The 23,974-nt window shown below is 41.5% G+C and overlaps 1 protein-coding gene and 1 long non-coding RNA gene across 2 annotated transcripts; both read right to left on the reverse strand.

The window, feature by feature from the left end:
• Nucleotides 1–9,156: 9,156 nt before the first annotated feature.
• Nucleotides 9,157–12,294, reverse strand: LOC310863973 (4-galactosyl-N-acetylglucosaminide 3-alpha-L-fucosyltransferase 9-like; the record flags this gene model as incomplete). The annotated part of the gene is made up of 3 exons (XM_083772506.1): nucleotides 9,157–9,787; nucleotides 10,781–11,099; nucleotides 12,025–12,294. 3 exons carry the CDS (start codon nucleotides 12,292–12,294, stop codon nucleotides 9,549–9,551), a joined length of 828 nt encoding a protein of 275 aa, XP_083628632.1. The 3' UTR covers nucleotides 9,157–9,548.
• Nucleotides 12,295–15,681: 3,387 nt separating this feature from the next.
• On the reverse strand, nucleotides 15,682–19,852 carry LOC310865036. Its single transcript, XR_014569789.1, has 3 exons — nucleotides 19,676–19,852; nucleotides 17,142–17,281; nucleotides 15,682–15,803 (listed from the first exon to the last, which is right to left on the reverse strand). It is a non-coding gene; the product is annotated as an uncharacterized lncRNA (long non-coding RNA).
• Between the last annotated feature and the right edge of the window lie 4,122 nt (nucleotides 19,853–23,974).

Below are 23,974 nucleotides of genomic sequence, written 5' to 3' on the forward strand. Positions count from 1 at the left end.
GCTGTCAGGGGGAAGCGGGACAGAGGCGGACCTCGTAAACGTTTCAAAGACCAGCTACAAATACCAACTTACAGTAGCAGGTTTACAAGCGAAAATGTGGGAGCCCACTGCAGCCACTGACAAAAACTCTTGGCGCTCTGCTGTAAACGTAGCTGCTGTGAAGCTCCGCAACATCAGGCAGACAGCTGCAATGCACAAACGTGCTCGCCGAGAGGGCGACCAACCCACCCAGACCCCTACCACGGGCGCATCAGGACAGGGGTTCAAGTGCACCATGTTGCCCGAGAATCTGTGAATCAAGGATCGGGTTATACCGACGTGAACGTGCCTGTCGCAAAGCAAAGCTATAAAGGACCCCTAACTCTAAACTCCTATGATCTTCGCAAGCGAAGAATCAGCCATCGTGTGTGTGTGTGTGTGTGTGTGTGTGTGTGTGTGTGTGTGTGTGTGTGTGTGTGCGCGTGTGTGTGCGCGTGTGTGTGCGCGCGTGCCGGCGTGCATGCGTGCGAGATTATCTTTTGTATTTTTTAATCAGCACAATATGTTTTAGAACTGGATATGTGGCTGATGATGTTTATAGACAAAGTAAAAGGTTCACCCATTTTTATGGAGTACTGTACGTCTCAATAATTTTCATTCATCTACAGTATAGCCTCAGGGATACTCTGACCTGTAGGAAAAGGTATATAAAAATTTGTGGGGCAGCTAAACTGTGGGAATTTAAATGTACCTGAAATTATGAGTTGAAGGAGAAATTGGTGTTACAGTATATATATCGACATTGGTGATGGTTGTTTTGAATTGTTACTGCACACTTCCATGCTTGGCCAGTTCAATCAGTTCTTAAATTGCATCCCACCGTGAAGCAATTCTGTAAAATGATTGGAGTTGCACAGACAACTACTAATGTACATGGCTAACTGCATCTGGTGAGAATATTATTTTTAAAGCCTTTATTTGACCGTGATAGTGAAGAGAGAGAGAGAGAGAGAGAGAGAGAGAGACAGGAAATGCATAGAGACCGAGAACGAGTATGGAAATGATATTCAGCAAACAGTGGTACTGTATGTAACACCTGAGTTATGTTAACCCATTCTGACCTGAGATCAGATTCATACGAGGTTTCCGCCGGACACACACTGGTCTGATGAACCCATTCTGACCTGAGATCAGATTCTAAAAAATGTCAGTCGCTCTTCGATTTTTCAAAAAATAGCAGACCTACAAGCTCGTATCGCGCCACTCGGTGGCGCGATATGAGCTTGTAGATCTGCTATTTTTAAATAGCTAAAGCATAACATGATGCCAACACCAAAATGGGTGCCCGGTCAGAATGGGTTAAAAGAATAGAACAAAAGCACAAGCTACAGCAGGTATGTAGAGTGCAAAGAAAAACTATTTAGTGGTGCAAATTAACTAGAATATCAGGAAAACATCTGTCTAAACAACATCATATGTAATTATCATTCTAATAAGTACATAGGGCAGGAGCATATTGTTTATGCAGCGTGCTGCGTGAGGCAGCTTGATTTACGAGTACACCCCCAAGCAAACATCATACCGTAGCTGGCTACGTAACATAACATGGTGAAGAAGTTACCAACATTTATAGCTTAACTATTGAATCTATGAAGCAAGGAAGCCTGCACGACTCCAAACCGTCTTAGTCTCTCTTACTGGGTGCGCGGTCGAGGAAAGTTTACAATCAATCTCTACGAAGAGAATACCAGCACTCACGGAAATGTCCTTAGGGTTATAGGCTTAGGGGTCAGCGTTGTATCATATACGATTTATACGCAAAAACGCGTACGTCTGCTCTGCAGCATACGATGTGAATTATATATATTTTATTTTAAGTGCCTTAAACTAACAATTTACAATTTAGGCATTTAGCAGACGCTCTTAATCCAGAGCGATTTACATTAAGCAAGAACAAAAAAGCATGGGAATACATCACATAAAAAACATTTATCATGAAACATGCGTAAGCTAAGAAAGTAACAGTGGAATATCTACTGTATATACTACTATGCTATACATATGTACATATGTACTATGACGTGCTATGACTACATACAATGCAATTATAGTGCTGTCTACATACATGCTATAAGTCTGTATCAAATGCTATCTAAGTCTACAGAAATGCTATCTAAGGGGGTGGGGTAAATGATGGAGGTTTTCAGACTACGGCGGAAGATTGGGAGTGATGCTGCAGTTCTGACTGCAATGGGAAGTGCATTCCACAGTTTTGGAGCCAGAAGGGAGAAGAGTTTGGGACGTGTGGAGCGTTGTCCCAGCGTTTTTAGTGAGGGTACTTCCAGCTTCCCTGCGTTGGCTGATCTGAGTGCGCGGGGGGGTTTGTAGGGTTCGATCATACTTGCAAGATATGGGGGAGCCATACCTTTGGTTGCTTTGAATGCCAGCATCAGAGTTTTGTATTCTGTGCGGGCAGCGACCGGGAGCCAGTGGAGGGAGTGGAGCAGGGGGGAGACATGTGAGAATTTTGGCTGGTTGAAGAACAAGCGAGTTTCGGCATTTTGGATAAACTAAAGGACATTTCCGTGAGTGCTGGTATTCTCTTCTTAGAGATTTCTTGTAAAGTTAACTAGAATCTATCAAATCAAAAGACTTTAGCTCAACTCCGAGGTGAGGTTAAGTCTGAAGAGATGAGGTTTCAGACTGCAGCAGGAAATGAAGAGTGAGCATCTACACACACACAGTAACTTACTCAGAAAAAAGGAAAACCTCAGAAAGTGTAAAAACATGAGCCCGCACATCCTGTTTTATTTGACTGCAGTGTCAGGTCTCGACTGTTGAGTCAATCAGACGGAAGGAATAGCAGATGTCTAGGCGACTAGACCTAAAGCCCAAACCACACCAAAGGGTCCGGTCAGGACGAGACGTTTTTTAAAGTAAACAACACCAATGCAACTCAATGATTTGCATTGGTGTGGTTTACCTTAAAAACCGTCTCGTCCCTGGGCTTAAGGGCTGACTGGAAGCATTTAAATTACTACAGGTTTACAGTAGGTTTAAAATGATCAAAACGTCATATTTGCAATCAGGAATAGTGGGTTTGCAATTTAACATAGGCTTAAAGGGATTGTGACATTTAAAACACATTTTTGTAGATTTTTTGGCTTTTTTGGCTTTTCTTGACATCAATTTCACAAAAGTTTGAACACTCAGTGTATTCTCTGCTTTCTGGACTTTTGTGAATAATTATGCAAAAATGTCTCATCGGGTTGGACGGCAGTAATATACGTAGATCTCCGCTAAACCTCCGCCCCCTCCCCTCTGCTCCCTGCCTACCCTCTCTTCCCCGCCCCTCTCCTCTCCTCCCCCTAGTGCCTCTCCTCCCTGCTTCCTCATTGTGACCGCGACTTTGTTTCTTTGTAATACTTACTAATAATGGCTTCTAGAGAAAAATCAATCTGCTCTGTTGTTGGCTGTGTCAATCAACACAAGTCCTTACACTGGATACCAACTGGCCTAGATGAAGACTCACGCTCTAGGTGGATGAATTTTATTTTTGACGGTGACGTTCCTACCAAGTTGACAGGAAAGGGGGTATTACCGACATCTACAGGCTAAAATAAATAAATACGTTTTTCCATGCCTTCTCAGGATGCAGATTACACATACACAAAAACTCCTGGCAAGAAATACTGGAGTGGAGTGTTATAACAGAGAGCATGGAATCACCATGAATCATAAAACCAGTCAAACACAATCCAAGGAGAGGAGATAATTTTACACTGGCATATTAAGATGCTCAGCAGCAATGCCATCTAGGCCACTAGCCTTAGAGAGATTATTTATTGCTTTATAATAAACCTGTCCCAGGTTTTATAAGCTGCCCTTGTCTAGGCCTACCGGCCCTGTCCCAGGTTTTATAAGCTGCCCTTGTCCAGGCCTACCGGCCCTGTCCCAGGTTTTATAAGCTGCCCTAGTCTAGGCCTACCGGCCCTGTCCCAGGTTTTATAAGCTTCCCGGGCTTCTGCATGATGATTAGCCACAACCTCATTCCAACCAGGTCTGATGTTATATACACTATTTCTTTAATGCTTGTGATATGGTCTACTGCTTTCATGCAGAGCACCCACTATACATTCATACATAAGACACAGGGGCACGGTGGCACAGTTGGTAGTGCTGTCGCCTCACAGCTAGAAGGTCCTGGGTTCGATTCCCGCTCGGGGCGCTGTGGGTGCTGGCGGCGTGTTTCCTCCTCCGCGTCACCAGTGCCCATACCCGAAGGCGGGGTTGGCGAAAGGTCCTTTCTGTGTGGAGTTTGCATGTTCTCCCCGTGTCCCCTAGGGTAGGTACCCTCACAAAAACATGCAGTAATCCTGGTCTCTAAACAGCCTCCCCCTGGCCAGCCGGGACGCCTGATGGAGGGGAAAGGAACTGGTTGGAATAACGTGTTCCTTCCACGCGCTACGTCCAACCAGGGAACCCCCCCCCTGTCAGGTGTAAAGGAGCAACTTGGACACTCAAGCATGAAGGAAGCATGAGTTAAGTCCGTTGCTCTCCCTAGGTTGGCGGAGGGTGTGTAGAGCCCAGGATCACATCACAGGATGATTGACACAGGGGTGAAAAATGGGTTACAAAATCGTGGGACAAAAAATATAAATTTAAAATTTAAAAAATAATAAAAAATAAAGAAAAAGACACAGGGTTCACCTATGCTCCTCCTCTTTACAATTAGCATCCTTGCAAAACTACCTCTGTTCTGCCCATCATCACATGATCTGAGGGGAAAGTGTTGAAAATGACCTGTACAGTATGGCCACCATAGACATCCAATATAAGGCAAATAATTTCAAAATTTCCTTTTGCTTTAAGTAGCATGTGACGTGTCAAACTAGGGTGTTTTCACGATGCTGAGTCCATTCCAAGCATTAGTTTTGCATAAAAACACTCCTTGGGCTAATAACGGCCATAGCCGTCATCACAAATGTGATGAGGTCAGCACATACAAGTGCCTATGGCCGGTATTAGCCCAAGAGGTGTTTTTATGCAAAACTAATGCTTGGAATTGTTCTTGTTTTTTTTAGGTTTTCTAATCTCAATTGCACCCAAAAAACATGAACTTTTAACATTCAGTAGTTTTTCTGTGATCTGGGGTTTTCTGGCTCAAACAGGTGCTCTGATTTGCCGGCAGTAAGTGACATCACTTACTGCAAATCCCATATATGTCAATGGGATTTTCCAGCAGATGTCACTGTTTCACTGTGTTGCCTGTTTTCATTGTAGCTCAAAAGGCCCAAAAAACCCCAAAGAAAACTTCAGACCACAGAAAATCCACTGAATGTTCAAAGTTCAGGTTTTTTGGGTGTAATTGAGGTCATAAAACCTAAAAGAAAAAAGAAAAAGAAAAATAAATGAAAATGAATGTCATAAAACCTTTAAGGGAGGCTGCAGAGACAGATACTAGTCAGACAGATACTATAAGAGCGTCTGCTAAATGCCTAAATTGTATACTAGTCAGTTGGTTGTGGGCTTGAACAAGGGTAACAGTCCTGAGGGAGAGCTATACAGGGCCTTGTGTGACCAAGGTTTAACCTGAAGTAAGAGAGTTCTCATCCTATTTGGTCTTGTTCAGTTGTGGTCCTGTGGATGCCTCAGTATTTATTTCATTGGTCTGTTTCTGGCCGGTGTGTCATTTTGAACTGTCATGTGAATTATTGTCTTTGGAAGAGTTTTGGGAGAATAAAAACCCTTAACCTACATGCTCTGACTGTTCTTGGAGCCTTGGTCGTTCGGGCAACTTTACACTGTACGTATATTTATTTCTGTTGTGAATGTAATGAGGCAAGATGTAATATGAACAGGAAGGACTGTAATGTCAGTTGTTTTCCATGTTAAATGTGTCATATATATATAATCCCATATGGGATGGGCCAAAGTGGCATGACACGAAAATAAAAATGTCATTCATTCATTCAGTGCTTAATTGGCTGTAGAAGTAGAAAGCAAAACCAAAGGAAAAGAATAAAAAATAAAGTCAGTTGTACAAAGGACATTTTAATGTAGGTTTAGTCATAAAAAGAGAAGGAAAAAAATGTAAATGTAAATGTCATTTTAGTCATCTGAAAGGTTTTTGTGTTAGTCTGGGTTTAGTTTTAGTCGATTAAACGGATTGATTTTGTTGTATAAAATATTTTTTACGGTGCTTTGAGACGTCCTAAACTGATTTTATACTTTGTTGCATGCTGAAAATAGCCGATGCGTTGTGAGCTTGTAGATCTGCTATTTTCAGAGTGCAACACCCGAGACCTGAGTGCAATCGATGATAAAATGACTGTCATGGACTGGCCACGCCACACTTGGGCTTCCATGCCCAAGTGGCAAAAAAACCCCAAAAGCTGCTCTACTCGTGAAATACCTTACGTTTTGGAAATGATACTGCAAAAAAGGGTTTTTGCCACTGTTTCTGGATGGCTCAACCCCCTTTGTACCGATGCAGGGATACCTCTATATGGAAACCTTTTCTTCTAAGAGCGTATAGTGAGGTTCCAAACGGGTCTACCATCAGCCATCATCTGATCAGTATTGCTTTCATCGGTTGACTACTGCCTGCTACTTTGTTGTAAGGTTTGACTCTTTCTGTGATTAAGTACTTCAAAAACTATTCCGTTTGTTGTGGCGCATGCATTTTGGGATCAATTCACTCTGCATCCATAACATTGTCTTTTAATTCTGGATCTCCTCTCCACTAGTTCCTCCCGAACATTTTAGTCTAGTTTCCATTTGTCAACAAATTGTCAGTATATTTAGTCTTTTAGTTTCATTTAGTTTTTGTCAGTGAAAAAGGTTAGCTGTCATTTTTCGTCATGGTTTTAGTCAACAAAATCAACACTGTAATACTTATTATTATTATTTAGTGTGGTTTTGCCCTTGGAGCTTGGCCACTGTGATTGGCTGAGCGTTGCATGACGCTTGTAGCTGCTAATTGGCTGTAGTTGGTTATGAAGTATATATTTTACTCCCACCACACTAACTACAACTAGACTAACCCATTCTGACCGGGCACCCATTTTGGTGTTGGCATCATGTCATGCTTTAGCTATTGAAAAATAGCAGATCTACAAGCTCATATCGCGCCACCGAGTGGCGCGATACGAGCTTGTAGGTCTGCTATTTTTGAAAAAAATTGAAGAACGACTGACATTTTTAGAATCTGATCTCAGGTCAGAATGGGTTCGTCAGACCAGCGTGTGTCCAGTGGAAACCTGGTATGAATCTGATCTCAGGTCAGAATGGGCTAAATGGAGACAAAAAGGACGAAGAGTACCAGGCATCAAAGCCTCAGACGCTCAGATGATCGGATGAAGGAACACGCAGGCAGAGATGTGAACTGAAGATCCACGGGGTTGTATTTATTGAAGGCAAAAACCAATACAGAATAGCACCGCTTCCCGTGGCCCACCGAGCACACGGACAGACTCCCCACCTCTTGTGGCTAGCCTGCTTTAAAACCCTCTAAGACCCAGCGTTGCTTTTTAGCAACAATTTTATTTCATTTAATTACTTTTTTTTTTTTTTTTTCTGTTCTTTTTTTCACCTAAACGTCATCAGTGATGTTCATTGCAATGCCATTTCAATGCCATTGGTCATGATATTTGCATATAAATACCCCCCCACAGAGGCTGAAATTCACACAAATTAAAAATGGCCCGGACTCTGTGCGGTTTTGAACATTTTTTTTAACCTAAGACTTTTGACCTTTACCCTAATAAAAGTAGGTACAATAATTGTAATATATGTTTTTTTGTGACCATTAGAATGTCTAGAACATGTTTTATTCATTATTGTGAAAGATATCCCCCAAATGTAAATTATTAATTTATTATATTATTATATAATTAATATTAATTATTATATAATTATTATAAATTTTCCATCAAACTTTATTTTTTTATTTTTTTTAACATATGTTTTAGTGTCAGTCCTAGTAGTACAAAGTAGTAGTAAGGTTGAAATCTACTTTTTTGCAAGTAGAAATTAATGCGGGTGTTAGAGGGATAAGACTCTCTATTTCATTTACAGCCGGACCTTATATCCAGTTTTCCATCAAACACTTGGGTTTCTGGGTGTTGGTTGATTTTACATACATAGGAATAGCAGATGCATACATAATCAGTGGCCTCTTGTTGAGACAATAGTATGCAGATCAACAACTTGCATAGGAATAGCAGATGGCGCCTACGTGTGTTTTGATTCACACCTGAGAGAAGCTACAGGAGTAACTAGAAAAAGTGCCCTTCTGGGCACAGGTCTCCACCAGGATAGGAATGTAGGCCTTCATCTGGTGGTTGGATAAAAGGGCAACAAAAGTAAATTAGAGGTAAAAACACTTTTCGGCCAGTTATAGCGCCACCTTGAGGCTGAGTTGAAATTGTTCATGTGGCATTTCGTCCTCGGCCTAGTGGAAATGTGCGTGCACAATTTCACGGAAATCACGCGATGTGTTCATGATTTGCAGCATTTTGTTTGAAACTGAGCACTCCTGTGAACTTTGGAAGCCAATCTTAACCAATCAGGATGGAGTCTGAGAAATCTGAAAGACCCGTTTCGTTGAATGGCTCTAGAGAGACTGTGTACCAATTTGCGCGATGTTTGGACAAAATCTGTAGGTGTACTGTGCAAAAACTTGTTTTGCACAAAGCGGCCTCCTGGTGGCGCTATAACAGGCCGTTCTGGAAAATTTGGGGCAGAGGTTCATCGTTGGCATCCAGGGAGTGTGTGTGCAAAATTTGGCATCGACCGGGTTAACGGTGGCCGAGATTAGCTGCTCACGGACACACGGACAGATGGACGGACGGACGGACACACACACGGACGGACGGACGGACGGACGGACGGAGTGCAAAACATACTCTCCAAGACAATGAACAATACAGAACAATGCAGAGTACTCGACTGAGTGATTGCTTTCAGCTAGACAGACAGACTAGACAATCAACTCACTTAGCATCACCTTAGCACAGTGACCACAATGTATTTCTTATAGTTGAACATTTGAACATAGCCTAGGCTATATCATGCAATTTGGATACCACAGTTACGTAACCAATCTATGTTTTACAATCGTTTATAATTATAGTCTGATTGCCCTGAAAACCAGAAAATTAATAGAATCACACTGTGGTAAAGCTCTAAACAGGAGATATCTCGTGAATGGCACAGAATTTATGTGTGATAAGGTCTACATTACGTGGTAAATGCGTCGATAATTTATGTGGGTTAAGGTCTACATTACGTGGTAAATGCGTCGTTATTGGTGACTCCTGTAGGACTACACCATACAATGCAATCAGTGGCTTAGGACCAGATACCTTGTATGAAAAGGCATTAAATACACCTGTCCAAAATGTAATTTGTCCATAATAAAACGTGACATTGTAATTGGCTCACAATATTAGTGGGAGCCTGGGAGGGGCCTATGTAAGCGACTGCGGCAACCACACTTTGCAATCTTTGAAAATTGCGACCTTTCTAGTTATTATTCTTACTATTACTATTACTATTGTTATTATTTATCCCCAGTACCATTTACTCAGATTGTGAAAGACCTGGGGCTGGTAGCCTTTGTTCATTTTCAGATGCTGACATGATCTACAAACTTGATCACTGACGAAGAAGCACTTATGGACCTTGTACCTCTCTCTCCACTTAAAGTACTGCATGTATTCTGTGTGGTTGTTGTCGAGGTCGATCAGTCTCTCTGCCAGCTCCTTGGGGCTGGCGAAGTCATCCACGTGAATGAAAGAGTCTCCTGGAAACAACATATAATATAATAATTTAAAATAAAACGATAAACTAATTGAAACTGTATTGTGTTTACAAAACTAACTAAAACAAACTGAATGAAATGGCCTTTGGTTTTTGTCAATGTATGTATTTTGTTTTTGATTGGGATTTCGCTGTAAGTGTTTTACACACCAGCATAGGGCACCTTTTGGTCCGTGATGTCACTTGTTTACAATCTGACCAATAAACGAAAGTATAAAAAACTAACTAAAACTAACCAATAAGACGTCCGTCCTGAGGGCGAGAAGCGACTTTGCCCTAAAGGGCCCTAAAAGGTGAGGTCGCACTGAAACAACAGGTCTGGAAATGCCCATATATATTATTATTATTCTTTTTTTTAATTGACGTTTTCGGGCCGGGTAGGACGTAAACTATGTGCTAATTAGTAAGAGCAGGCGGGGCCTCGGCCAGCCCAGTTAGGGTCCAGTTAGGGCCCAGGTAGGGCTGGGCCTTACTTTTCTGGCCTGTTGAAAACTAGTTTTTGCCGGCTGCCGGGCCCGGCTGCGATAATAACTTTGGGGGCGGGCCCGTCTAGAGTTTGAATGGACGGGTATCAGTCAAAAGGGAACTATATTAACCCATTCTGACCGCCGGGCACCCATTTTGGTGTTGGCATCATGTTATGCTTTAGCTATTGAAAAATAGCAGATCTACAAGCTCATATCGCGCCACCGAGTGGCGCGATACGAGCTTGTAGGTCTGCTATTTTTGAAAAAAATCGAAGAACGACTGACATTTTTTTAATCTGATCTCAGGTCAGAATGGGTTAATCAGACCAGTGTGTGTCCGGCGGAAACCTCGTTTGAATCTGATCTCAGGTCAGAATGGGTTAAAATACGCACATCACTTCGTGGAGTTGCTGGGTTCAAAAGGGAGACATCGAAGAGGAAGGACGGGTGGGCAAAACAACATAAAATTAAACTAAAATGAAAGAAATCCCAAACTATTATAAACTTGCCTGGAACATGGGTCTCGTAGTTCGTTCTGGACGGACCCAGAACCACAGGCACAGTCCCAAATCTCATAGGATCGTACAGCTTGTCGGACAGGTAGTCTCTATCGATGGAGTTTTCCCAGGACAGGTAGAACTTGCAGCTAGGCATCAACTGGAGATAATCTTCATAGTTCAAGTAACGATCGAAGGCCTTCCCATAAAGCTCTATCTTCATGTGGCCTTTCATCTCCTCGTAGACCTGGACTCTTTTAAACCGTGGGTTCCAGTTGCTCACGACCCAGCACACCAGCTTGTCCTTCTGTGGCAGCTTGAAGGTCTCGTCCTATATGCGGACGATATGAAAATATCACGATTATTGTTATTGTTTAATACTTAAAAAAAATGTTAACCACTTAACTCCCAGCATCCCTTTTCTCAGAGGGGATGTTTGCCGATCTACAAGCTTAAAGTGCCTACAAACTGGGATCATAACAATACAGTTGGTATGAACTACTTTTTGAATTTTGGCATGGTGTTCGGTATAGGTATAAGGTTTACAAAAACAATCGCAAACGATTTGGGCTCGGCCCCTAGTGGTCCGTTTGGCGCTTACTGTATACCCCTGTAGTGGAGGGGCTGCGTACTACGTCATGACGCATACACCTGAATACAATTAATTTATTCTGGAGTCTAGGCTAGAGTTTTTCTGTGATCGCGCCAGCGAGGAGGAGCTCCCCATATAGCGAACGATTTTGTGAAATGAAGATTAAAAGAACATACTAAAATGTAGGAATAATAACTACTGGAAAGGTGCCGTATCTTATACCCTAACACCATGCCAGAATAGTCATCAGGCCGGAACCCCCCAAACCAGAAGTACTCAAAATAATTCCCCTACGGCCCGCGATCATAATTTTAGGGCATTCCCAATAAAATCCTTGATGCACAGTAGTTTTGCTGATTTTTAAAATACAAAATAAATATAAACGTGAGGGGCTATTTAGAGTCTGTATAACATTTGTTATTCCACCGGAAAATTAATTTTTTTTGGGTAGCCCCTAAATGTATATGATCACGGCCCGTGGGGAAGGTATTAATCTTATGGTTCGGGGGAATGGAAGTTCTGATTTGAGGGTTTCCGGCCTGATAACTACAAATCAGTGACTACAACATGAATTAAGATATCATCCGCTCTTGAGTCCTGACCGGACCATAAACCCGAAAAGGAACTCTGCCCAGACTATAGGCTGCCTACAGCTACAGTATACCTTGCGCTCCACCGGGGTGAGGTACCCGTAGGGCACCGGGATGTGAGAGTCCAGCCGATAGCTGCTGGTCAAATTGAACAGGCCGTCGAGTGCAGGATTGCGGGCCGAGTTGGCGGGCGACTCCCAGTTGAACCAGATCCACTTCTGGAACCAGGGCCGCGGCTCTGGCGGCATGTTGTCCAGCCCGCCGTGGATGTCTCTGTGGTGGAACAAGACGGCGTGTGCCTCGTGGTAAACACTCCGGTCGTCCGTCAGCCGGCATCCCACCATGTCGAACTCGCTGCACCTGAGGTGAGGACAAATCATAATTTACATTTGGGGGATATCTTTCACAATAATGAATAAAACATGTTCTAGACATTCTAATGGTCACAAAAAAACATATTTACAATTATTTTACCTACTTTTATTAGGGTAAAGGTCAAAAGTCTTAGGTTAAAAAATGTTCAAAATCGCACAGAGTCCAGACATTTTTAATTTGTGTGAATTTCAGCCTCTGTGGGGGGTATTTATATGCAAATATCATGACCAATGTCATTGAAATGGCATTGCAATGAACATCACTGATGACATTTAGGTGAAAAAAGAACAGAAAAAAATTATAATAATTTAGTAATTAAATAAAATAAAATTGTTGCTAAAAAGCAACGCTGGGTGTTAGAGGGTTAAAGGGAAAAAAAATGTTTAGTCCTTTTATCATAATATACTCAGACTTATGTGAACACCCCAGCCATTTTTTTAGTTACTCGATTCATATTTAGACATTACTTGCGCAAGCAGAGCGTGCAAGTAATGTTATCAGGTGCTACGATGCGTATGTCCCTTAGCAGCATATGATATGACGTCATATGCTGGCACATACGGAAGCAGACCATGCAGGTATGTTTTTCGTCATGCTACGAAGCATATGTCCCATGACGTGATGAAGATGTGTACCAATGCCAGGGTATAATTGGTTTACGATGGTGACGTAGAATATATATATATTCTATCATTTGCCATAACTTTTGAACAGTTTGTCGTACAGAGTCACGAGTCGCCTCACTGGACTCACTTGTCCTTCAGAAGTTCGTTTATTTTTTTCTTTTATTTTTTATAACTTTTTATCCCACGATTTTGCAACCCATCTTTTTCCACCCAGTGTCAATGATCTAATGCAGGGGTGCCCACACCTTTTTAAATAGTTTAGAAATCTACCTGTGGGGGCTTTGGAGTGTGTGAGTGTGTCTGTGTGCGTGCATGCATGCATGCGTGCGTGCGTGCGTGAGTGCATCTTTGTGTGTGTACCTTAGACAGGCCCGAGTGCATGTCAAATATGAACACAAAAATGTAATTGGTGTCCCCAAGTTTTTATGCTTGGGTTATAGGTTTAACATTAGACATCTATCCATTAGGTTAGATCAGTTATAGTGTGAGTGTGTGCATGCATGCATTCATTGCATGATACACCCTTTTTTAATATGCCACTCACTTTGAATAAAGATTTTAATAACGTACGTCTGCAAGACTGGAATGCTGTGTTATTCTGAATGATGCAGACAACACAACACCCATGTAATGGAATATTAATATTTGCATATAGTTGCACTTCATGTGTCCTTCATTTCCTTCAATGCCGGTTTCTTGTTCTTCCATTTTGAATGACTGGTAGATGAATGTTGGTTTTTGCCGAATGTTCCCCTATTTTTAAGACACGCCGACAATAAAGATGCAAGGCTGCTGCAGTTAAACTTAACAATCCAGATGTTATGGTGGTATACACTTTCAGCAGGTGGGCGTTCGTAATTTGTCGAAAACAAAGTATTGCATTGTGGGTTTGAGGCAGGCCCCTTTTGATGTAAATCAATCAAGTCACCCTAATTCAAGTGGCATATATGCCAAAAATAGTTTGTATTTCATTTTAATTATTTATATTTTAGGCCAGGGGCATGTCATGTGGTCTACCTGCACAGCCTTTGTGATCTACTGGTAGATTATGATCTACCTTTTGGGCACTCCTGATCTAACCCATTCTGACCTGAGATCACATTCATACGAGGTTTCCGCCGGACACACACTGGTCTGATGAACCCATTCTGACCTGAGATCAGATTCTAAAAATGTCAGTCGCTCTTCGATTTTTCAAAAATAGCAGACCTACAAGCTCGTATCGCGCCACTCGGTGGCGCGATATGAGCTTGTAGATCTGCTATTTTTAAAATGTTTTTTGGGGGGGTCCCCAAATTATATAATAAAAAATCTAATAGAATTGCAACTGAATGGCTGGAAAATGGAAATGAAGAGTTTACATAGTGCATGCATTAACTTTGCTTAATTGTTATATCTGGTTTCAGTATATCCTTTCCTCTATTATTAAGGTTATTTTTGCAGTCAGTTTGTATTGGGGGTGGGGAGGGGGGTCGCGAGACATGAGCCAAAGCATTTCCGGGGGTCCCTATAGCCAAAAAGGTTGAGGACCCCTGCTCTAGGGAACACAGAGACCCCTTTTCCACCGGTTGGTTCCCAATGGGAACCGGTTCAGTTCTTTTTGGTTTTTAGTCCATGAGCCAGAGCTCCAAAATTGGTGGGCAAACTATACCCTATATTAAATTGTTTATAAACATGATAACCCTTCCAACCGTTTTTGATTATTTTGCATATTTTCCTACATAATGCCTCATTTGCATATTTAAAAATGTAAAATTTGTAATACAATAAATCATTGTCTTCGTGTAAGTACTCAATTGGGGGAGTTTAACGGTGATAACAATCTAATATAGGTATGGTTTTGCCCACTCAATTCATAATTCACGTTTCAATTTTGGAGCTCTGGCTCATGGACTATAAAAACCAAAAAGAACTGAACCGGTTTCCACTGGGAACCAACCGGTGGAAAAGGGGCCAGAGAGGAGAACATGCAAACTCCACACAGAAAGGCCCTTTCGCCAACCCCCGCCTTCGGGTATGGGCACTGATGACGCGGAGGAGGGAACACGCCCCCCCAGCGCCCAGCATCCCCAGTGGGAATCGTCATTGTTTCGTAGAAAGAATGCCATTTTATCATGGTTATTAGTGAGGACCTATTATATGAAGATATGTTGAAAAAGTGGTCCATTCTGACCTGAGATCAGATTCATACGAGGTTTCCGCCGGACAAACACTGGGTCTGATGAACCCATTCTGACCTGACATCAGATTCTAAAAATGTCAGTCGCTCTTCGATTTTTCAAAAATAGCAGACCTACAAGCTCGTATCGCGCCACTCGGTGGCGCGATATGAGCTTGTAGATCTGCTATTTTTAAATAGCTAAAGCATAACATGATGCTGACACCAAAATGGGTGCCCGGTCAGAATGGGTTAAGTAATATTCCGGAATCCAAAACTTACTTGAGAAAAAGTACCGAAGCATTAGTATTAAAATGTACTTAAAAGTACCAAAAGTAGAACGTATACTGCATTATGCCGAATGTCCCGTTTCACAAGTTTTCAAATATAAAATGTTTGAAAGTCTTTTGAAAATAACTGATCTACACAAGCTCACAAGATGCAACACATTGTGAGCTTCAAAATCTATACAAAGTAATTAGTAACTAAAGTTTTCTAACAATTGTAGTGGAGTCTTCGACGTTAGTGGACTTGAAGTAAAAGTACTGAAAATTACCCCCACCAACCTGACATTACCCTTTTGACCAAACGGCCAGAACCACAACAGTATGATGACGTCGTCCTCTGTGCGAGTGGACTGCGGACAGTTTGGGTTCTGAACCACCTGAAGGGACGCGTTTGGGTTCTGAACCACCTGAAGAGACACGTTCATTTTTTTTAGTTTTTAGTTTTAGTTTTAGTTGACAAAAATAGACAATAATCTATAGTTGATTTTGCTGACCAAAGTGTATTTTGGCAGGCGTTGATGGCATTGTAAATGCCTGATTTTACACACGGTTGCATGCTGAAAATAGCAGATCTACAAGCTCTACAACGTGGTGCACTGCGACGCGTTGTAAGCTTGTATATCCACTATTGTCAGAGCAGCACCACATCCTAATGAGATTGACATTCAAAATAGTACATTTGGGTTTCGCCTCCATGCCCTCAGCACACCTGCGTCTGATTAAATACCTAGAAACACACATGAGTCACAAAACTAGATGAACAACAAGGATCTGGTGCCACCCACTTTTAAAACAAACATGGGTACATTCTCCTTCTACAGCACTGCATGCCCCAATGACCCGCTGGTGTGGAATGAAGATCTGCATTTTTCATTCTACACAGTGCTGTAGATTAGAAGGGACATTTACCCATGCATTGTTTGTTTTAAAGGTGGGTGGCCTCCTTTAAAACAGGCCTGAAAAACCACCTTTCAGTAGGCAGTCGATCATTGTCATGTTGTGTTTATGAATTGAATAAGTCGGAGCCCGATGGAAACAAGACAGCAAGGACTTTTTGTCTCCACCAGGCCGAAGGCATGGGGGGAGAGTATGTTTTGCACTCCGTCCGTCCGTCCGTCCGTGTGTCCGTCCGTCCGTCCGTGAGCAGCTAATCTCGGCCACCGTTAACCTGGTCGATGCCAAATTTTGCACACACACTCCCTGGATGCCAACGATGAACCTCTGCCCCAAACTTTCCAGAACGGCCTGTTATAGCGCCACCAGGAGGCCGCTTTGTGCAAAACAAGTTTTTGCACAGTACACCCGTCCAAACATCACGCAAATTGGTACACAGTCTCTCTAGAGCCATTCAACAAAACCAGTATTTCAGATTTCTCAGACTCCATCCTGATTGGTTAAGATTGGCTTCCAAAGTTCACATCGCGTGATTTCCGTGAAATTGTGCACCCACATTCCCACCAGGCCGAGGACGAAATGCCACATGAACAATTTCAACTCAGCCTCAAGGTGGCGCTATAACTGGCCGAAAACTGTTTTCACCTCTAACTGCACGGATCTGTGGATAACTTTGTATGCCAACTCCCTAGAGGCCAAGGAAAAACCTTTGCCTGGAATTCTTCACATCTGCTCATCCTGGTGGAGACCTGTGCCCAGAAGGGCACTTTTTTTTATTGGTGCTATCCTTTGTGTTTGACTGCACTCTGTTGCCGTTTACATTTCTGTCATTCAACAACATTCAATCAAACCTTTTTGCAGATGCTGAAAGAGGTGAGATTGATGATGTCTAGCTTGGAGTACATGAGATAAGACAGCAGACACAGCAATGCAATGACGCCCATGCACAGGTGCTGTCGACTGCACTGTAGTGATGACATCATGGTTAGCTCTGAGAGAGAGAGAGAGAGAGTCACTTCATCGTTGCACAATCGATACATTACTTACAATGAATTCATATCCACAGCATAAGAATAATAAAATAAATGACTATCCACAGTATAGTAAAAATCACACCCGTGTGAAGTGAGGGGCGCTCTTATCATCGTACATCATCCTAACATAATAAAATGTCTATTTGCTCAGACACTATGATGTCAAATGCATCCATTCATTGTCAATGGGAATTTAATGTTTGTTTTAGATGAAGTTTGTGGATGGTAAGTAAAAGCTGGGTATAGTACAATTATAGAAACATGATACCAGTTTGGGTGTATTTATCATGTATTTACCATGTATTTTAACACAAAATATTAAAAGGAGCCCTCAAATTTGTACATTTTTAAGTATTTGAAAAACTAAAAGATCTGCTATTTTTTGGTGAAGAGAGTCTAGATGGGAAAAGAGTGCACAGAGCATCTCAAGTATATAGCGCAAGACAAGTTCATTATGTGGTTAAACTGAAGTGATTTTGATTCATTCCAAATAGTGTCAAAGTATTCCGTGGCACCCCTGGACCTGTGTCATGGCACCCTAGGGTGCCATCAAGGACTGTCTAAAAGAGGACGAGACGCGAAGACCGTACGGGCGACGCCATGTTGCTCCATGGAAGGAAAGAAACATGTGCAGTTGAGACCAGGAAGTTGTACATGCACATATTTGGGCATGTACCACTTCCTGGTCTCAACTGCGCATGTTTCTTTGCCATGGCACTGACTTGGACTTTCTTGTAACACTCGGAAGGATGTCACATGCATGATCCAAAATTAGGGCCCATGTTGAAAACATTAAAAATCACACCCTTGTGAACTGAGTGGTGCAACTCCCCTCTCTCTCTCCCCTCCTCTCTCTCTCTCATTAGCAGGCAACAGTGCGGCACTATCTCTCTCTCTCTGTTTCTGGCACAACAGCGCCCCTACTGGTACTCATAGTCACATAGTCATTAACGTCACATAGGTTAACACGGACATTGCTGTTCCTTGGAGTGGTTGCACCACTCAAAAATGTGTAAATGAATCCCTGTGCCTCAAATATAACAGAGTTTCCCTATAGAGCTATAAGGGAAATTAAAAACCATTCACGGAATAACATGGTTCTTAATAATCTTTTAAAGAACCATTGTTTTTTTTCCCCGTGTGTAACATGAGAAATGAATCAAACATGAATAGCCTAATAATACATTAACTAAATGCTGCATCATAAAAGTGCATTTGCAATCAATGATAATCAATCAAAGCTGCTGTCATAGTACTTTTTGCTCAATGAAGAATTAAGTAAATTAAAGCTATGGTTTGATTATAACAAATTATCTTTAAATGTGAGCAAGACAAAGTTTATGCTATTTGGTAATCACAGGATAAACACAGGTTCATATACATATTAATGGGAATGCTATATTGATCGGGTCCATGAAAATACATTTCTGGGTGTGACAATAGATGGCAAGCTTAACTGGAAACCACATATTACTAACGTCAAGTACAAAGCTAGAAGTATAGCACTGCAGTCATAAATAAAGCAAAGCAGGTTCTCGATCCTAAAGTCACTTCACACTCTCTACTGTTCATTAGTCTTGCCATATTTTCATTATTGTGCTGAGGTTTGGGGAAATAACTAAAAATGTATTTCAGTCACTAGTCATTCTAAAAAAAAGAGCCATTCACAAGGTCGGCTATATCTATCTGGAACATACTAATTCTCTATTTTTTACAGTCAAAACACACTGACATAGTAGCTTAACAAACAGCAATAATAATGTACAAGGCTAAGAACCATAATTTACCAGCAAATATTCAGAATTTGTTTCAGGATATAGGGAGGGAGGGTTATAATTTGAGGGGACGTTTAAAATGTAAAATACAGAAATACCACAATGAAAACGTTTTGTGTTTCGATGAGGGGTGTAACACTGTGGAACAATTTGAGGGATGAGCAAAAACAATGTTCTAGCATCAGTCTGATTAAAGTAATGTATAAAAATATGATTTTCACAAAATACAAGGAGAACAATATGATACCTGATAATTCAGGTGTTTGTTTAAAATAGATATTTTTTATATGTATGATATGGATATATGTGTATTGAATTTATATATGTTTATACTATTTATATATGTTTATACTATTTATATGTGTTACATATTCTCATATGCGTTTTTAACTCGATACAATTGAGATTAATTTTGATAATGAGTAGTTTAAGTTGAGAAGTCGGCGAGTAATTATTTAATTACAGAGGTGTGGGAGTATATACGTTTTTACTTATTATTATTATTATTATTACCATTATTATTACCATTATTATTATTATTACCATTATTATTATTATTATTATTATTATTCTCACCTGGATATGAACACTGCTGAAAACACCGGCAGACACACAGGACAGTGCTTGTGTCTAAAGGACTATTCAAATATAATGCAGTGATATGGTTCATGATCAGTTCAGGCAGATGATGTGTTTTGCCTAATGTTGCTTCAGATTCTTTATTTGTGTGTCATGCACCCGAGGTGCCCAGCCCACATGGACTTATAGTCTAGACACACCATACCCTACATACTGTAACCAGGTAGACCTGTTACTATAATAATAACTTGGATTTATATACGGTAGCGCCTTTCAAGAAACCCAAGGACGCTTAACAAGACAAAAAACAAAACTAGTTGCCAAAAGCCAAAGTGAACAAATGTCTCTTCAGTGCAGACTTGAAAGAGTTCAATGTGGGAGTCTGCATGGCGGATCTCCAAGGGGAGAGAGTTCCAGAGGGCAGGGGCTGCCACGTATAGAAGGCTCTATCGCCGAGAGTCCACCGTTTTGCGTGACGGATGGTGAGGAGTTCCATGTCTGAAGACCTCAGGTTCCGCTCAGGGGTGTAGTGTAGTCCTTGAGGAGGTCAGTCAAATACTGTGGGGCAAGGGCATGGAGGGATTTGTAGGTGAGGAGGAGCAGTTTGTAGTGAATGCGGGATTTAACCGGGAGCCAGTGGAGGTGTTTGAGGGTGGGGGGTGATGTGCTGCCAGCGTTTTGTGCGGGTGAGCACTCTGGCAGCGGAGTTTTGCACGTACTGCAGTCTGTCAAGGGACTTCTTATGGGGAGGCCGAACAGAACACCGTTGCAGTAATCCAGCCGGGAGGAGATGAACGCATGGATTAGGGTCTCTGCAACAGAGTCTGGGAGTGAGGGGCGGAGTCTGGAAATGTTTTTGAGGTGGAAGAAGGCAGATTTAAAAGTGACAGATTTGATGTGGGATTGAAAGGAGAGGGTACTATGCGGCAACACCAGCCAGGTGCACCTTGTTTCAAATTAAGGGTGGGGTTTATTGGCAGACAGGTTTAAAAGGGCTGGGCTGCTTTCATTCAGGGGATCCCCTAGCTTGCTGTAAGGTTGACGTATCTGCGGAGGACAAGGGTTTGAAGGCATGGCTTTTCCTAAATGTATCTGCATACTGGCTGCCTGGTGTTAGTATAGAAATGCCCTTATTCCATGCTGCTGTGCTCCTCCTCCGGTACGCCAGCCAAGTGTATGGTATAGTATGTCTTGGTTGTTTATATGATGTTGACTTTTAATGAGTATTTTAAAAGAATAACTGTGTACAAAACGAAAAGAGAATAAAATTCCTTGTTTGAAATCCCAATATGTCTTATTTCCATGCTCAACCTTAATTGGTCACACGAACCTATGCTTTCTATGGTTAAAGAGGACCTTCCCTCTAGAAAAAGGTGGTGTATAGTTTAGTAGGCATTAAGTATATTTTATTATTATTCCCTCAAAAGTCCCCCCTGCTACAATACATTGCTCAAACAAAACCAAAAAAAAAAAGATCAAAAAGACAAAAAGATCTTCAAGGGACCATAACTGATCAGATCAGTCTTATGAAGGCTGGGTTCAGGCAGAGGGTCCGTTTCCCAAAAAGTGTGTCGGACTCGGGAACCGAGTCACAGACCGATGTTTGTGGGTCACAGTAAATACCTACCCCCCCCTTTTCTTTTTTTTTTCTTCTTTCAAAAGATTATACATTAGATTCATACATTAAAAATATAAATGCAAACTCTTTTTCAAATGAATTTAAATCAAAAATGAAAATATTATAAATTCCATAAGTTACTTTTAAGTGGGAGTGGAAAAATAAACCTATTTACCGGGGAGACATCAAATGGAAGCCTGGCTTGCTTCCTATACTCCACACCACAGTATTTCAATTGTCCATCAAAACACCTTCTTGATCCGTTGCATAGTATGTTTGCATAGCAGTTTGCATAGTATGGATTTGTTTTGGCGGATATGCCGTGGATATGGCCGTTTTTAGCCCAAGGAGTGTTTCTTGTGCAAAACTAATGCTTGGAATGGATTCACGTGAAAACCCCCTAGTTTGACATGTCACATGCCACTTAAAGCATAATGAAATGTTGACATTTTTGCTAATGGTATGGTCACATACTGTAAACCCCAATAAAAACATTGCTCAATACCAACAGCCGGTCAGCAAGTGGATTCATGAATGTATGTATAAAGACAATATTTTAGGCCAATAAATAAATACCAAATTTCCTACTCCAGGTCGAAAGGCCATGTTATTTAAATGACGGTCGGTTTTCAGCCGTGGAATTTCAATTAAATTCAATTGTCCATCAAATGTAAGAAAATATTTGAATGAATAGCTAATAAAAAGATTGAAATTAAATCATGACGAGTGGTCCAGTGGACCACTCGTTTCCCTTTTTTATAGAACCACTAATCTATTCCTATCCCACGGTTACTTTATCCAACCTTCCAGTAAACTAGAATTCACTGACGATATGGGCACATTTCCTAATAATGCTGACTCAATCAGGCAAGCTTACCCTTCTTAAGATTCTATCTCCCTTTTCTGTGACAACATTGACTCACTGACCCACGGAACAGTGCACAAAGGTTTAATGCACTGTTCCGTGGAAGAAAATACAAAGTCTTCACTTTGCTACAGTACATTACTACGACAAATGTTGATGGATGAGCTCCTTTGTTCTTTTTTTTTTTTTTTTTTTTTTTTTTTTCTTTTTGCGGCTTACGCCTTTTATTGATTTTTTTGAAGGGACAGACAGTAGGCTGACAGGAAACGGGAGAGAGATGGGGGGATGACATGCAGTAAAGGCCGTGTCGGGTCCGGGAGTCGAACCCGCGGCACACTGCGACTGGATTACCAGTCCGGTGCCCAGACCGTTACGCTACGGCCTGGGCCTCTCCTTTGTTCTTTAACACAAAGAAACACGACAAGGAATGGAACCATACACTCCCTATCTACATATGACTATACATATGACAAAGCAGAGCTAAAGGGCAGAAGCTTCATTCATCAACTCCCACAGTAGCCTACATATAATCCAAAAATGCACTGTGCATTATCAATCATATGTACAGTACATAATCCAAAAATGTAAGAGCGATGGCATCAGACGTCCTACTTCTCAAAGCATCTAGTGAGCGCCTACTATAGGGATGGAGTAAATTTGTATTGATAACGATCACCTTATCGAGCAGGCTTATCGAGCCGGGGCCTTATCGAGCCCACTATCGAGCATTTGCTATTATTTTGTGGAAAGCTGGTAGACAATACATTCTGTAAAAAAGAGAAAAAGGCCGCACACTCGTAGCCACGATGCTGTATATTTATTAGTGTCCAACGTTTCGGCCTTTCGGGCCTTCTTCAGGGAATACACAAGCCATATGACAAACACACACTTATAGGGCTCAGGCACATCTTCGCACACACAGCCGCGTCATAAGAACCTGATGCCCGACGTCAACCCCCGGCTTTTTAGACAGCTGGTGGATGGGAAAGAAGCTCCACCTCCGCGGAGGAGAGCGTTTCCGGGAATATCAGCTGTCTAAAAAAGCCGGGGTTGACGTCCGGCGTCAGGTTCTTCTGACGTGGCTGTGAGCGAAGGTGTGCCTGCGGGGACAGGGGGACTCCATAGGGTGTGTGGTCGTCATCAGGAAATACCAATCAAGTGATTGGGAAGCCATTTTGAGGCAAGTATAACAATGCATGAATACCAAATATAACCAGAATAGATAAAAATTCATTCAATGCACAAGAAGTGTTTACTGTTTAGTCATGTGCAATAATAATATACATTTTAAGTCAATGGTTACATATTTGCAGTAGCATTTTTATATTAATTTAAGAGATTTAAATACATTTCATAAATATTAGAAATCGTCTAGAAAAAGCTGGGGAGACAGAATATATTAGATATACAGAGAAAACGCTCAAAACACTATGAAAGGTAAATAAATTAAATGGAACAGAACAGGGCAGCTCTTAGGGCACACTCATGAAAGAGAGAAGGCCAGATTGGTAGGGCACCTGAGGGTCTGTTATATTATAGACCTACTTATTACAATTCAAGTGGCAAAAAGATACATTTCAATATCATAAATAGAACCCATATTTTGTACAGAGTCAACAAAGAATATATTTGCAGTAAACACTGGAGGACACAGCTGGGAATGCGTTTGAAAAAAAGGTTTGCAAACATTAAGCTCTACCAACTGTCACAGGAAAACTGTTAAGGCCGTTAGGGGCAAGGATGTTGAGGGTTGATATCCAGTAGGATTCTCTCTTCAGCAGTGCTTTGTCATGATTCTGTTGGCAGGGACCTT

Source organism: Protomyctophum parallelum (assembly GCF_964188405.1).
Source record: "Protomyctophum parallelum genome assembly, chromosome: 9".
In the NCBI taxonomy this organism is placed as follows: Eukaryota; Metazoa; Chordata; class Actinopteri; order Myctophiformes; family Myctophidae; genus Protomyctophum; species Protomyctophum parallelum.